Raw genomic sequence first — 15,041 nt, 5'->3', positions numbered from 1 at the left:
CTATAGTAGTCCCTAATGCTCATATCACCTTGCTTGGTAGCTCTTACCTTTTCTTGAAGAAAAAAATGCCTAGCAAGGTCTCTTTGAGTATACATACCTTTCATGAAAAACCATGCTTCATTAGCCTTCTTGAATTTAGCAAGATTTGCATAAATCTTCAATTCGACGTTATTCATGAACCATGCTAAGATTTTAGCATGTTCACTTTCCCAATCTTCCATTTTAGAAGAGTAATCAAGAATAGCCTTTTCTTTTTCTTCTTCATTCAAGGCTTTTTCTTCACCTCCTTCAAATTTAGTTAACTTTAGTTGTGGTTCCGGAATGGTTCCACATACATAACCCCAAAGCCTTTTACCTTTGAGATTATTCTCCATAGCGGCCGCCCACATGCGATAATTGGTCCCATCCAATTTGAATGAGAGATCGATTTTTGCATCTTTGTTGGCCATTAGAAGAAAAATTTATAAGACAAGAGAGAGGAGAGGTATTACTTGTCAATGGAGGATCCAATGAAGCCTTCTTAGCCAAGGCTCTGATACCATGTAATGAAGTGCCAAATGAAAAGAGCAACGTCTCCAAGCGAAAGCACGGAAGCACGCACATACACAAGATGCCACAAAAGGGCAAAATAAACCACAAAAGTGGTTAAGCACAAAAAGAAGATAAAAAATATATCTCACTTCATAGAATGCTTCAAGAGAAGCTTAAGAAATACATGGGGCTGTGCCCCTTATTTATACACAGCAAGGGACCCAAGGAGGGGCTCCCATAGAGTCGTTGGAGCCCCTCCAACGGTCATATTTATGACCGTTGGAGGTGTCCAACGACTCTATGTGGACCCCTCTCAAGTGAATAAAAAACAAAAAAGAAAAAAAGCAAAAAAAAGGAAAATGAATAAAGGAAAAAGAAATAGAGAAAAGCATATCAATGATATGCGTGTACAGGGTGAAATGACAGAAATACCCCTATCGAGTTTTACAAAATAAATATATATATTTATATATATAGATAGACACATAGACATATATATATCATATATATGTGTATGTGTCGTAATCTATGTATATATATATATATATATATATATATATATAAATATACATCATATTTTAACAACCCCGACCCGAGATCCCTTCTGAAAACCCAAGGTCGGCAGCCCAGGTGCGCACCCCTCTGCCGCCTCCTCTTCCCCTTTTCTTTTATTCTTCCTTCCGTCGACCGACAGGGGCAAAAGCCTCTTCGTGTTGGTCTTTTACAGCAGGGAATGGCCGTCCGACATGGGTAAAACCCCTGCCACCTGTGAGAAGGGTTTTGACAGGGGGTTTTGGGACCCCTGCCTGCTCTTTTTTGTTTCATGCTATTTAGGAACCATTTTTTGTTTCATGCTATTTAGGAACCAAGAATTTAGGCATGGTTGGCTTCCCAATCTTCAAATGCATTGTTGCATTCATTGATTGATTTCTCCTTCTCTTCTTCATTAAGAGCTTTGTTTTGATCACCTATGAGTTGTGGTTCGCATATAGAACCACTCACATACCCCCATAACCTTTTGCCTTTGATATGATATTCCATGACGCTGGCCCACATCAAATAATTGAAGTCGGTTAGCTTGAATGCAACCACTGTCATGGATTCTTTTTCGCCCATCTTGATTTGAGAGAAACTAGGCTTGTGATGATCCTCCTTTAGCAATCATGAACTTTGAAGAAGCTTTAAACCATCTCAAGAACCTTAGGATTTGATACCTGTAAGAAAACAAGTGAAAAGTGTAAAATACAAGTGCACAAGCACAAATACAAGTCCACTAAGGGACAACACAGTGCACCAAGGCACTATACAAGCACAAAGTGCAAATACACAAGCTTCAAAGAACCAAGAGCGAGCACAGCAAGATTAAAAAAGCAACTATTATTGAAGGCCAAATGCTTAGAACAAGCATAGAAAATACGAGGGAGTGCCTTTAAATAGGCACTCCAAGATACAAGGGGCTAGTCCCACTAGCTGTTGTCTGATGGACCAGCTCCAACAACTATAATTATAGCCGTTGGGACTGGTCCAACAACTATATTACAAAAAAATTATAAAAAAAGGAAAATAGAAAAAATAAGGAAACAAAAAAATAAGTCAGTCCCTAGAGGACTGACACCTATTACATGAGAAATGATTGAAATACCCCTAATGGGTATTTCAGTTTACAAAACACAGTAAACAGTATATATATATATATATATATATATATATATATATATATATATATATATTCTTGAATATGCTGCATCAGATTAGCAAGTTTTTCTTAGGTAGGTTTCAATCATAGTCACCAATATCATTTTTGGTAATTTCTAGGCAAAGTTTCTCTTGGGATTTTTTAAGTTGTTTTTCTGGGGAAATATCAGAAGTTTTGAATTTTTAGAAAAATAAAAGGAATAATAAAAAAAGTAGGCATGATAGTTTTTTCTTGAAAATCTAAAGAAACAATTAGACAATATTTTAAAATAAAAGGGAACAACAACAACAACAACAACTACGCCTTCACCCCAAAACAATTGGGGTCGGCGATATGAACCAACAAAGAAAATCATTGTGTGTCTTCCACATGAATCCTTCTCCTCCAATCATTTCTATCCAATGCCATGTCCTCGGTGAGGTTCAAAGCATTCATATCCTTTCCTATCATCTCCCTCCAAGTCTTCCTAGGCCTACCCCGACCTCTTTTAACTAATATATTTTCCCATTTCTCCATCCTTCTAACTGGAGCATCATTAGGCCTTCGCCGAATATGTCCAAACCACCGTAAATGATTCTCTCATCTTATTTTCAATGGGTGCAATGCCTACCTTCTTACGTATCTCTTCGTTCTGAATCTTATCTTTTATTGCATTTCCACACATCCATCTAAGCATACGCATCTCAACTACACTCATTTTTTGAATATGATGTCTCTTGGCAGCCCAACATTCCGTACTATATAGTAAAGCGGGCCTAATAGTCGTCCTATAAAATTTCCCTTCAACCGCAATGGCATTCTACGATCGCACAACACTCCAGTTGCACTTTTCCATTTCATCCACCCAACCTTTATCTTATGATTTACATCTCCATCAATTTCTCCATACTTTTAAATGATAGATCCCAAATATTTGAAACAGTCATCCACCGGTATTTCTTGTTCACCAAGCTTCACTACACTCCCATCACTACTTTGTTGCGTACTAAACCGACATTCCATATATTTTGTCTTACTCTTACTCAACTTAAAACCTCTTGCTTCCAATGTCTGTCTCCATAATTCTAACTTAGCATTAACCTTAGCTCTAGACTCATCAATCAAAACAATATCATCAACAAACAACATACACCACGACACATTTTCTTGAATTGATCTCTTAAGCTTATCCATCACTATAGCAAATAGGAAAGGGCTTAAAGCAAATCCTTGAAGTAACCCAACCGTTATAGGAAAATAAAAGAGAATAAAAAACTAAAAAACAAATGCTTAAAATATATAAAAAAATTGTTTTTTTTAATATCAGGAAAATATCATGATATTATATTGTGATAATATTATGACATTTTATGTTCGGAAAATATTTTGAAAAATCGGGAAAATCTTGGGAAAAATATTGGCTGACCAAATACTATAATATTGCGATATTTTCAAAATATCGGCAATATCAGTGAGTGCTTTCAATTTGTTCTTAATGTTTTACCTGAACCATGCATAGGTTCTGCACATAAATTTCAACTGAGTTGCATTGTACAGTTCTATGATTTTGTGCTTCAGTTCGGCATGTTTTCTTCTGCACTGGTTTCAGGTGGATATATTTGCTCAGCTCCAGAATGCAAGTGAGGCATTTCGGACATATATCAGGGATGGTCTAGCGCAGGTGCGTCTGTGTCTATTATTGCTGTCCACAACTCCAGCACTGTTAACAAAGGAAATGCCCATCTTTTCTTCACTGGTGATTTTTGCAGATGGAAAGTAATGCAGCAGCTGGACGAACTCCTTCCAGCCTGCCAATTTCAACACCGCCTCCTGTCTCTTTGACACATTCTTCACCAAAACTTGCACCACTGTCTCCTGTTCATGCAAAGTTGCAAAACATAAAGACAGAAATTGCAAGCTCAAACCTGCAGTCATCACGTGATTCAACAGATTCTGGTAGGGATGCAGTAAGTTCTCCTGGCAAGCATAGTGATCAGCCCGACTTGAGGGAGCAATGTGATGTTCACAATGAAAGATACATGATTACAGGTATTGGTTCTCTTTCTGGTTAGGCATGTATAGGCTGTGGCTGATTTTTTATCTCAGCCCTTGTACACAGAGGACCAGTTCAACAGGGACCTTAGTTGTGTCCTGTGGCTGGTGGTCAGATTTGTTTGGTTTGAGCGTTGAATGTCTAAGGATCTCAGTTTTTGTCTAATATACTTTAATATGTAGAAAAATGAGGTTGATGGCACTGTTACTATTTGCAGCTGTTGCACCTGCTGGTGGATTGGATGCTCTCAAAGAAAGAATGAAAAGCATACAAGCAACAGTTGCTGCTGGAATGACAGAATGTGGTAACCGGCCGCTGATGTCCTTGAATGGTTCTATACTGAATTCAATACAAGAGAGCCAGCTAGCCCATGGATCCGATTCTCACAGTCTGGAGGCTCCTGTTCAGTCTAGCATTCTTCCCATGGATGAGAAGGCTCTTTCAGGACTCCAAGCTCGCATGGAGAGGCTCAAAAGTGGATCTGTTGATTTGCTTTGAGTGTTGTTGGGTTGACAAACTACACGGGTAAGTTGTGTGTTGTGCTGAGATAAAGGGCAAGTTTCATTCTGGTTCTTGGCTGATTGGATTCGTTCATAGCCAACAGTTTGTGCAACAACCAGAGGCAAGCAGGTTGGCGAGAAACTTACGTTTTTGCTCTATTACTAGGAAAGTTGAGCATCATCTGCAATTGTCAGGCCATGATTGACCGCCTGCCCGTCTTTTTCCATTTCCAATTAGCAGGCCATCATCCCGGGCATGTCAGCCAAGATCAAGTGAAAATGTGAATGATAGGTGATACCATGTGTTTGTAAGTACCAACAACAAGAACTTCATTGTTTTATATCATTAGTTTTTCCTAATATCAATGTATCTATATCTTTTACCATAGCGTGGTCATTTTGATTTCACAATCTCTTTTACCGTAGCATGGCCAAACAAGAATGTTGTTTTACATGAGTCATGAGTGCACACTGGAAAAGGTAATCTATGAAAGGCCTCCTTGCTTTGGTATTCTCGAGGGTACCGTACTCTCTAGTAGGCCTAATGGTTTTTACATGTTCTCACCGAGAGTTTTAGGGAGCTGACAGTAAAGATGTGATCACAAATATCTTCTAGATCGGTTTTCCAACTTATGGCTAGTATTCAGCGATAGCAAATAAAAAGTTGGAACATTGTCCTAATCTTTGATTAGGGATACAAATGGCAGTCCAAGACTCGAGCCTTCTCTTGTCGTTGCCCCACAAGATACTCTGCAATTGGTCATAATATTTAATACGCTACAATGAGAATGAACAAAAATAAGCTACAATTGGCCAATTAGATGAGCAGAATACAAGAAAGTAATTGTATTTTTAATTGGGTTAATTTACAGGCTTTAAGTCCCCTCAGATCTTGCGAATCAAAGGTGGTCAAGTTATTACTTGAAAAAAATTTGACAATGGTGACAATTGTTTTTTTTTTTTTTAAGTGTAGCTGGGGCTAGGCCAGACCCCCACTAGTTACACAACATATCATTGGGTTTTGAACTTGCAACGTTCCAACACATGGTGACGTGCACTAACAGCTCCTATCAACAAGCGGAGCCCCCCGTTGGTAACTTGACAAATGACAATGATATCATGGAAACAAAAGAGGGAAGAAAAATAAGATGATGCCGAGGAAGGAACGTGGAGATGAGGAACATATAGAATAGAAGACAACTTAAAGTAGCAACAAAATAACGATTTGGGAAGCCCTCCTCGGCATTTCACGCGAGGCAAAAATTCAGCCATCACCACCACCACCAACTCTTTTCTTGGCATCGCTATCACCAGTGCTTGAGAAAGAGATAAAGGAGGCTGAGTTGCGCAAGGTGACCCCAACTGCGATGCCACCACCAGCACTACAACAATGTACCATGGGCCAAGAGCATGTCCAGCCGGGCCGGCAGCTCGACCAACCCGCAGCAAGTCACTGCAGCCCTAAAGGTCGCATAATGGTGCTTTGTTAAACACCCCTATGTGTTGCAATTGGCAAGGGATCCCAAGCTGTTGCTTATGGGGCACCTCATGCTGAACAAGGCATCAAGGGCGAGAGCCTTCCCATGATCGTGATGTGTGGCCACTGAGGCTTGTGGCTAGGGATGGCAGTGGACCGGGGTGGGGGACAAGGTCTCCACCCTCGCCCCGTTTCAAAATATGAGCCTTCATCCCCGCCTCCATCCCCGCATGGGGATAGATTTTAACCTCCACCCCTGCCTCCATCCCCGTTTCATGTCCTCCATCCCCGGTCCAAATGGGGGTGAGGCGGGGCGGAGCCCCGTTTTCCCTCTGTCTATGGTCATTCCTTAAAGGATTGGGGGCGGGGATGGGGCAGGGGAAAGTGTAAGCCCATCCCCGCACGGGGACAAATTTTAACCTTCATCCCCATTTCATGCCCTTCATCCCCGGTCCAAACGGGGTGAGGCGGGGCGGAGCCCCGTTGTCCCTCGGTCCACTGCCATCCCTACTTGTGGCCAAAATGGATGGAGGGCCAAGCGATGGTCGGAATGAGGGAGGCGTAAGCGCCTACTTTGCATGTGCGTGGCTCTTCCCGCAAAGCACCATAGGGAAGACACTTCACATGTGGGGCCGAGCCATTAAAGTTACCCATGATGGACACCCCGTTCTCTCGAGACCTCAAGCTGGACATGTGCTCAGCTGCGATATGGTCTTTTTCTCCTGATTACCTCTCACTTTTTTTTTTAGTTGAGGTGTTCTCTTTCCCTCTCTAAACCTCTTTTCATAGCTCCTAAAGTTTCATGCCACCCTCTCAACCATAATGACTGTGTTCCCCATGTGGGAAAAACCATTGGGACTCAGCTTGATGGACCTAGCTGAAGGGAGGACATCCCATTCCCTTCCCTATTTTCATTTCCAAGACCGCTTAGCTCCCCCGAGGAAACTCCTTTTAATCTCATACAAGGTCGATCCTGGCCTACTGGACCCTACTGGTCATGATGTTGATGACAGCAGTATCATGGTGGGAGTCTTCGAGAAGGCAACAAGGGGCGTAGCTAGGATTCATGTGAGGGGGTGGGGGCAAACAGGGGTGTAGCAAAAAAAAAAAATTTGGTGTGATAGTCTGAGGTTCGTGGGCAGCGCCCCCCCCCCCCCCCCCAAAAAAAATAAAATAAAATAAAATAAAAAATGCTACAATTATTAATAAAAATCTATTTCATAGGGACAGTCAGGGCTGGACTAGGACTGGGCTGGGCTACAAAAATGGATAAAATTCTATTTCATATGGAATCAGGGCTAGGCTAGGCTAGGACTGGGCTTTTAAATTTTTTTTTTAACTGCCCCCCCCCTCCCTCGATAATTCATATGCCAATGTTGCCCACGATGACTTTATAATAAAATAACATATAAAAAAGGTAGATATGCTTTTGACGGAAATGTCCTCTCATAAGATAAATATGCGTTGGATGAAAATATCCTCCACTCCCTGTAAATAGATTTGCACATTTCGCCTTTGTTTTTAGCTTGTGTTACAACACATGGCCGCCTTCTCGTTCCTGCCTGATGAGTTGTGGAGCCTGATTCATAGTTTTTTCCCTTACAGAAAGGGGGGTCTGGAGGTTCCCCCAACCCGGGTCCCGCTACGCAGTCAGCGGGTGGGGGTCTCTGGGGGGGCAGTGTTCCCTAGAACAAAAATTTTTGGGCTTATGTTTGAGACTCAGTTTCTTATGGATCAGACCCAACTTGTTTAGGTTTAGGGTTTTCACCCTTGCCTTGTATAAATTCTTGTTTTTCTTTCTCTCTTGTAATTGTTGAAAAGAGCAATAAGATTTTTCTCTGAGCAATCGTGGGCTTTTTTATTCTCTCTGTTGAAAAGAGAGATTTACAGTAGAAATCAAATCAGAGAGTAGTGATTTATAGTAGAAATCAGATAAGGGAGTAGTGATTTACAGTAGAAATTAAATCAAAGAGTAACGATTTACAGCAGAAATCAGATCAAAGAGTAGCGATTTACAGTAGAAATCAGATCAGAGAGTAGCGATTTACAATAAAAATCAGATAAGAGAGTAGCAATTTATAGTAGAAATCTGATTTGTACTGTAAATCACTATTCTCTGATTTGATTTCTACTGTAAATCGCTACTCTCGGATCTGATTTCTACTATAAATCGCTACTCTCTGATATTATTTCTACTGTAAATCGCTACTCTCTGATCTGTTTTTTACTATAAATTGTTATTCTCTGATTTGATTTCTACTGTAAATCGCTACTCTCTTATCTGATTTTTATTGTAAATTGCTACTCTCTAATTTGATTTCTACTATAAATCGCTACTCTCTTATCTGATTTCTACTGTAAATCGCTGCTCTCTGATTTGATTTCTACTGTAAATCGCTACTCTCTTATCTGATTTCTACTATAAATCGCTACTCTCTTATCTGATTTCTACTGTAAATCGCTACTTTCTGATTTGATTTCTACTGTAAATCGCCACTCTCTTATCTGATTTCTACTGTAAATCGCTATTTTTTTATCTAATTTCTATTGTAAATCGCTACTTTATTCAGTTTGACGTTGCCATCATTATCTCTACTGTAAATTGCTATTCTCTGTCTACTCAGTTCAATGTTTGTACCCTCGTATCATGATGAACAATAGACAGAATGTTGATTTTTCTAGTAGTTCAACTATTTCTCACGAATAGACGATGACAAAGGGTGCTCCGACGATAATAGATGACAGCGACGGTAAAGGGTGCTCTGGCGGCAGTAGACGATGACAAAGGGTGCTTCAACGACAACAGACGGCAACAAAGGGTGCTCCGACGACAGCCGACGATGACAATGGGTGCATCGTCAATTGAAGCTCCTGTTACAGCAGATGGTGCATCGCCAAAGGGTGATCAAGAACGTTTAGGGTGACATATTGCGAGGAGCTCCTGTTAAAGCAGAGGAGTTTACTCCTTAGGGCGAAAATGATGATGATTTTAACCCTTTCTGGCAGGAGGACATTTTTGTCCTTTACTCGAAATGTCATTTTATGGTGATAATGGCGAGAAAGGGCACTTAAATCTTTGCAAACACACCAGACTCCGATGCTAAGTGATGCTGACACACACGGGGAAATGAGCCCCATGTGCTTACATATGTGGCGCTCATTCAGACCCGAGAACATGCACCTGCGTGTTCCGGGGGGGGGGGGGGACATATAACCTACTTCACACCTTGTGGGTGGACTTATCATCGCTACAACATAAGCGGATGATCTATAAATGCACCCTTGTGGGAAAATGTACTAAATGTTAGAGCATGGTAATGATGTACCCTCATCTGCATCGCATTCTATCATGGCTAATTTTTATATGAACATTTGATGTTATAAGTATCATCTATCCGCATGCATCCAACAGTAATCACTATATCTTAGTCGCAACTAAATACTTAACCAATTGGGTCAAAGCCATATCCTTGTTCTAGGTAGAATGTCAACATGTAGCATCATTCATTCGCAAGGACATTGTGCATTGTTTCGATGTACCTAAAAACCTAGTGAGCAACAATAGTTCTCATTTCAATAATGAGAAAGTTAGAAAAAGGTGCAAAAAGTTTGGCATAACCCAATATTTCTCAACCCCCCTATTACCCCTAAAGTAGTGGTCAGGCCGAAGCTACCAACAAAACCATCATTTGCATCTTTGAGAGAACCATAAAAACTAATCGTGATTGGTATGAAAAATTGTATGATGCATTACTTGCATATCGCGCCACTATTCACACACCTACTAATGTCACTCCATTCGAGTTGGTGTATGAGTCTCAGGTTGTGTTGCCTTTACAAATCTAGTTACCCGTTCTCATGATAGTTGCTTCTTAACAAATACCTTTAGAAGCTCAACAAAAGCTTAGACGAACAAAACTAGATCTTTTAGATGAGAAGAAACTTTTAGCCACCGAGCAAAATGAGAAATATCAGAGAAAAATTGAAAGGTACTATGCTAAACATGTATTTGAGCGAAAGACCATACCTCTTAGGGAAATATCATCCAAATTGAGAAGGACCCTATGTTATGAAACAAGTCTTACCTAGAATATCGTACCGGTTAATCAATTCTGACAGAGTTGAATTACTCTATTCAGTCAATGAGATGTATTTAAAAAAGTTCTATTATTAGATGGGATATATGTTTTGAAAAATGATCATGCATAATTTTTATGCATAAATTCATACATTTTCATGCATGATCACGTACGATAATCGTTTAAAAATGCTTGTTTGCGAATGTTTTCAAAGATTTTTATCAAATGACAATTTGAGCAATTTGAGCCCTTTTTGAGTTTTTTTGTAAAATTAATTAAGTTTTTGGAAAATACTTTCAGAAAATAGAGTTTTTTAAAATATAAAAAAATATATGAACTCTTTTTAAATTTTTTTCTAAAAACCTAATTAAACCATAATTAGAAGTTATAAATAATGGGTTTTGAGGAAGAGGAGGGTGTCTCTCACCTTGAGATTCATGCCCCCCTCTGTCTCTCTCTCTCCTCCCTCTCTCCCAGCCGGCTTCTTCTTCTTCTTCTTTTCCTTTCTTTCCTCTACCCTTTTAACTTGCCGGCGTTTTCTTCTTCTTTCATCAAAGGGTGCAGCACGATGAACACATATCGTGGAGAGGCTGCTCTCTTCTCAATCCCTCCATCGGAAGCGGACCATCAAGTTTTCTTCTTCTCCCCCATCTCTCTACTTGTTTCCCATGTAATTTAGATTTAGTAGGTTTCATTGCATGCATAAAAGCATATTTTTGCATTACATATATCATAGTTTATTTGCAGCAATATTGTTTCATTTAGGATGGTTTGATTCCATATTTTTGTTTTTTGCATATTAGATTAAGATTAGGACACGTTAATAGTTTTTGTATTTTGTATTCAGTCTAGGTAGGGGTGGCAAAATCTGACACGACCCGCCAACCCACTTCTTAGCCGGGTTCGGGTTTGGCTTAAACGGGTTTGTGTCATAAACGGGTCGACTTACCTAACCCGTTTATTAAATGGGTCGGATTCGTGTTAGGGGTATGCCAATCCACCAACCTGGCTGACCCGTTTAATAAACGGGTTAGGCGAGCGGGTCAACCCGTTTACCCGAACCCGACCTGCCAACCCGTTTACCCGACCCCGACCTGCCCGCCAACCCGCTCACCAACCCGTTTACCTGAACCTGACCTGCCAACCCGCCCACTAACCCGTTTACCCGACCCGACCTGACCCGTTTAATAAATGGGTTAACCATGTCGTGTCGGGTTACCCGTTTAATAAATGGGTCGGGTTCGTGTTTGCCACATCCGACCCGTTTAATAAACGGGTCGGGTTCGTGTTGAGGTATGTTGACCCGCCAACCCGACACGATTGCCACCCCTAAGTCTAGGTAATATTCATTCTTTTTTGTTTTTTTTACGCAGCATAGTGTTTAATCTTTTTAACGGCCTGCAAACAAACCTGTGTGATTCATGTATTCACGCAGGGTTGTTTGATTTTGCAAAAAAAAAAAAAGGAAAAAAGATCGGCATGAATTCTGGTTGTACGGAAATTTTGATCACACGATAAATTGTGAATCTTTTTATCACTTGTCTTTCTGAAAACGTGACCAGCATATTCCGTCTTTCCGATTTATTTGAATCTGGTCCACACACCGGACGGTTAAAGAACAGATTTGGGTTGTGCTTTCTCAGCTCACCATGATTGACAAATCACGCAGTTGAGTTTTAATTTCGTGCAGCACTCCCGGGCTGCTGGAAATAGTGTGAACACGCTGTGAAAAGAAATTTTTGTGAACCGCAGATTAACATCGATCTGCAGTACTGTGCATAAAAGGAATTTATTATTTGAAAAAAAAAAAACAGACTCAGCGTGTTTGATGGATTCGGCGTGGGTCCGAAGGTTTTAATTTCTGTTGCTGATCGGCATATAATGTTCTTCACACTGATCACGTTTTCAACTCAGGCCTGCATGTCTTAATTTTCTGAGTTAGTTGCATATTTTGACTGGCTGGGTTAACCATTTAGATTAGGTTGCATGGCTTGATAGTAATCAGTTAGAATAGTGTTAATTCTTAGGGTAGTTAATTAGTTACTTTAATATTGCATCATCAATAGTTAAGTGTTTTACTTTTAATTATTCAGTTAGTAGCTTAGATCATAGGTCTATATTGTTTCAAGTAATTAATTAGGTAGAGTGATTTGCATTAGTCTGTTAAGCTTATAATGGCATAGTTAATTAGTTAGAGTTAGTTTTAAACTTACAATCAGTTAGTGTATTTCAGATTTTAATAGTTTTAGTATCACATCTTTGTTAGATTAGTTGTTATGTTGTTATTGTTTGATGTCATAGGCTAGTTAATGCAATTTAACGATTTTTCATAGTTAGCAGTTAGTACTCGTTAGCTAGATCTGATTTATTTCTTTGGTTTTAATGAGTTAGTTAGAATCTTTTAATTGGTTATATTGTAGTTAGTTTGTAGATCAAATTAGTTAGTCGGTTTAGATTTAGTTAAGCTTCAATTCTTGTTTCTTGTTTCTTCTTTTATATAACTAACATTAGATCTAGTAAATAGTTTTCATCTTTTGTTTCGTGGTTATGCTCGTTGTGATTTATTTTTTGCAGGGAAGCGTGGATGTGCGGTGAGCCCTTAGTACTCCCGAAGAGCCCTCTGAGGTCCCCTCAAAAGGCCCTTCAGGCCCCTCACATAGCCTTTAGGGAGTCCCCAGAGAGCAAAAGTTCAAGAAAACAAGCATAACCTCAAGGGAGAGACTAAAGACTCGAAGCACTGAAGACTTTTCTCTTATTTTTAGATTAGGATTTCATTTGTTTATTCATTTAAGTCTGTAATAAAACCATTTAATTATTTGTTTAAGCCCTCCGCAAGGGAAACACTCATTTATTTAGTTAATTATTTTTTTTTTCAAGACAAAAAAGAGTAGCTTAGTTTTCTATGGAATACAAGGTATTTTTTTCGTTCCCTGAGTTCGACCCGAACTTCATGTAATGCCTCAAAATTTTGAACTTCATAAACCTTTTGAAATAGTTGGAAAATTTTATTTCTTTATAGAGTTTATTTCTAAAATTAGCGAAAATGATTTCTTTAAAAGAAAAAAGGGCAAGTTTGACAACTTTGGGCACGTTAGCGAGAATACAAAGATTTACCATGGACGATATACAATAATACTTAGGAAACCATTTCTTCTATTGAAAGAAAGTGTCAGTTTATACAAAATTCGGATTTCTCTAGGAAAACCATAACAAAAACCCAAAATATCCAGGAGAAGAACTACGAGCAGAAACAGTGGATCCTGAGGCCATCTCGCAGTCGCATCATCGCCTGTTATGTACCTATTCATCACCTGTACCTATGAAATGAGTTAGTTTCTCGAAAAACTAGTAGGTGAGCACATGAACAAAAAGAATTGAATAAGGCATAAATAATTAATGCAACAAGTAGTAACTAAGCAGTTAAATATCTGAGACTAACATAGATATTATACATATCAGGTGAAGAACTAGCAAGAATATGCACGAATGATCATAATCATGTAGTAAGCTGAAAACTACTGAACAACTAGCAAGTCTTGTGCAAAAATTAACACAACACAATTTATCAAGAAGTGTGAACAAGTTAATTTAAGTTTCGATATTAGCTGGCCTGCGGTACACGCAAACGCAAATCGTAGAAATAATTGAGACTAGTTCGGACATTTATTATTCCATGTATTTTGAATAACCCAAATAGCTAGTTAAGTCTGCACCAAAGAGGATGACTTTCAGTCGAGAGAGGATTCTCCAAAGGCTGGAAAGTGGCAACGGATGCATCCTTACTTCTGCAGAAGTCCATGTGATCTACTACCTAGGATAATGTCTGTTAGTCCAATCCCCTAACTCCAATGACTCGGGAAGTCAGATCTTTGCCCGTGGGTGGTAGTTAACAACCTGTCCATTGAAGTGTGTGTATCGATCCGTCCTCTCCCTTGATAGACTATAAAAAGCGAATGAGTACGTTAGGGGTAAATTGACTGACGACCCATTCTATATGCTCTTGTCATTTGACCAAATGAGCATCTTGCCTGTGAAGGCGATCCCATTTTATGCGTTTTTAGCAATGTGCACAAAGCACTAATCGAGGTTATAAGACCATCTCCTCCAATCGTCGTAGTACTAACATGCCTCGCATGTCCAAGAGTACGCTACAAGGAAAGGGATATAGGTCCTCAATAGGAGCCTCAGTAGTGTGTTTCACAAAGATATAATATTTTAAGAAATTATTTTAATATTCTAAATCTTTCGAAATAATCAACAACTTGCCTACATATGGCATGCGATTTTCTCAAATCTCGCATCCAATAACGCAATGTCTGCATGCTACACAAGTCTCGATAAATGGGTTTCGCAAAAGCCCCCCGCTCATCAGCTTGATCTTGCCCCAGATAAAGGATTTCCCGAAACATATCGGGTATACGAACTAGTAGAAAATGTACTCCTCCTGAATACACTGAGTCGGGGAAGCTTAGATGCAATAGCGCATCACTCAAAAGGGGGCTCAAACTTTACCGCCAGAACTGCATAATCGAAGAACTGAGAAGCTCACAAAGGACCCAATTAACTTCGAGGTTGCATCATTTAAGCCTCAAATCCACCACGGTTGTGAGAGCAACAATGGTGGAGGCCAAAGCACATCCCACGAGGTCATAACCATGGAATTCTATGTGAAGAATGCAACAGGGAAAAACTTGTGTGTTGGCAAGGCGAAAATGAAAGGCAGTAA

At 39.7% G+C, this 15,041-nt stretch overlaps 1 protein-coding gene across 2 annotated transcripts in view; it reads left to right on the top strand.

Annotated features, from left to right (window-relative positions):
* Positions 1-13,245, top strand: part of LOC149822279 (protein MOR1-like) — a 92,725-nt gene extending 79,480 nt beyond the window's left edge. The window contains exons 52-55 of one of the 2 annotated variants that reach the window (XM_089980941.1): positions 3,816-3,887; positions 3,976-4,255; positions 4,477-4,784; positions 12,890-13,245. In XM_089980941.1, coding sequence (XP_089837067.1) covers positions 3,816-3,887; positions 3,976-4,255; positions 4,477-4,757 — 633 coding nt within the window. In that variant the 3' untranslated portion in view covers positions 4,758-4,784; positions 12,890-13,245. Of the gene's footprint in view, positions 1-3,815; positions 3,888-3,975; positions 4,256-4,476; positions 5,146-12,889 lie in introns of those variants that run through there. The other variant, XM_089980940.1, reaches the window with a different exon arrangement.
* Positions 13,246-15,041: the final 1,796 nt, after the last annotated feature.

Source organism: Nuphar pumila, chromosome 11, assembly GCF_984573655.1.
Source record: "Nuphar pumila chromosome 11, dmNupPumi1.hap1.1, whole genome shotgun sequence".
Classification (NCBI taxonomy): Eukaryota; Viridiplantae; Streptophyta; class Magnoliopsida; order Nymphaeales; family Nymphaeaceae; genus Nuphar; species Nuphar pumila.
Note: the sequence above shows the minus strand (reverse complement) of the source record. Positions and strands in the feature narration are given on the sequence as shown.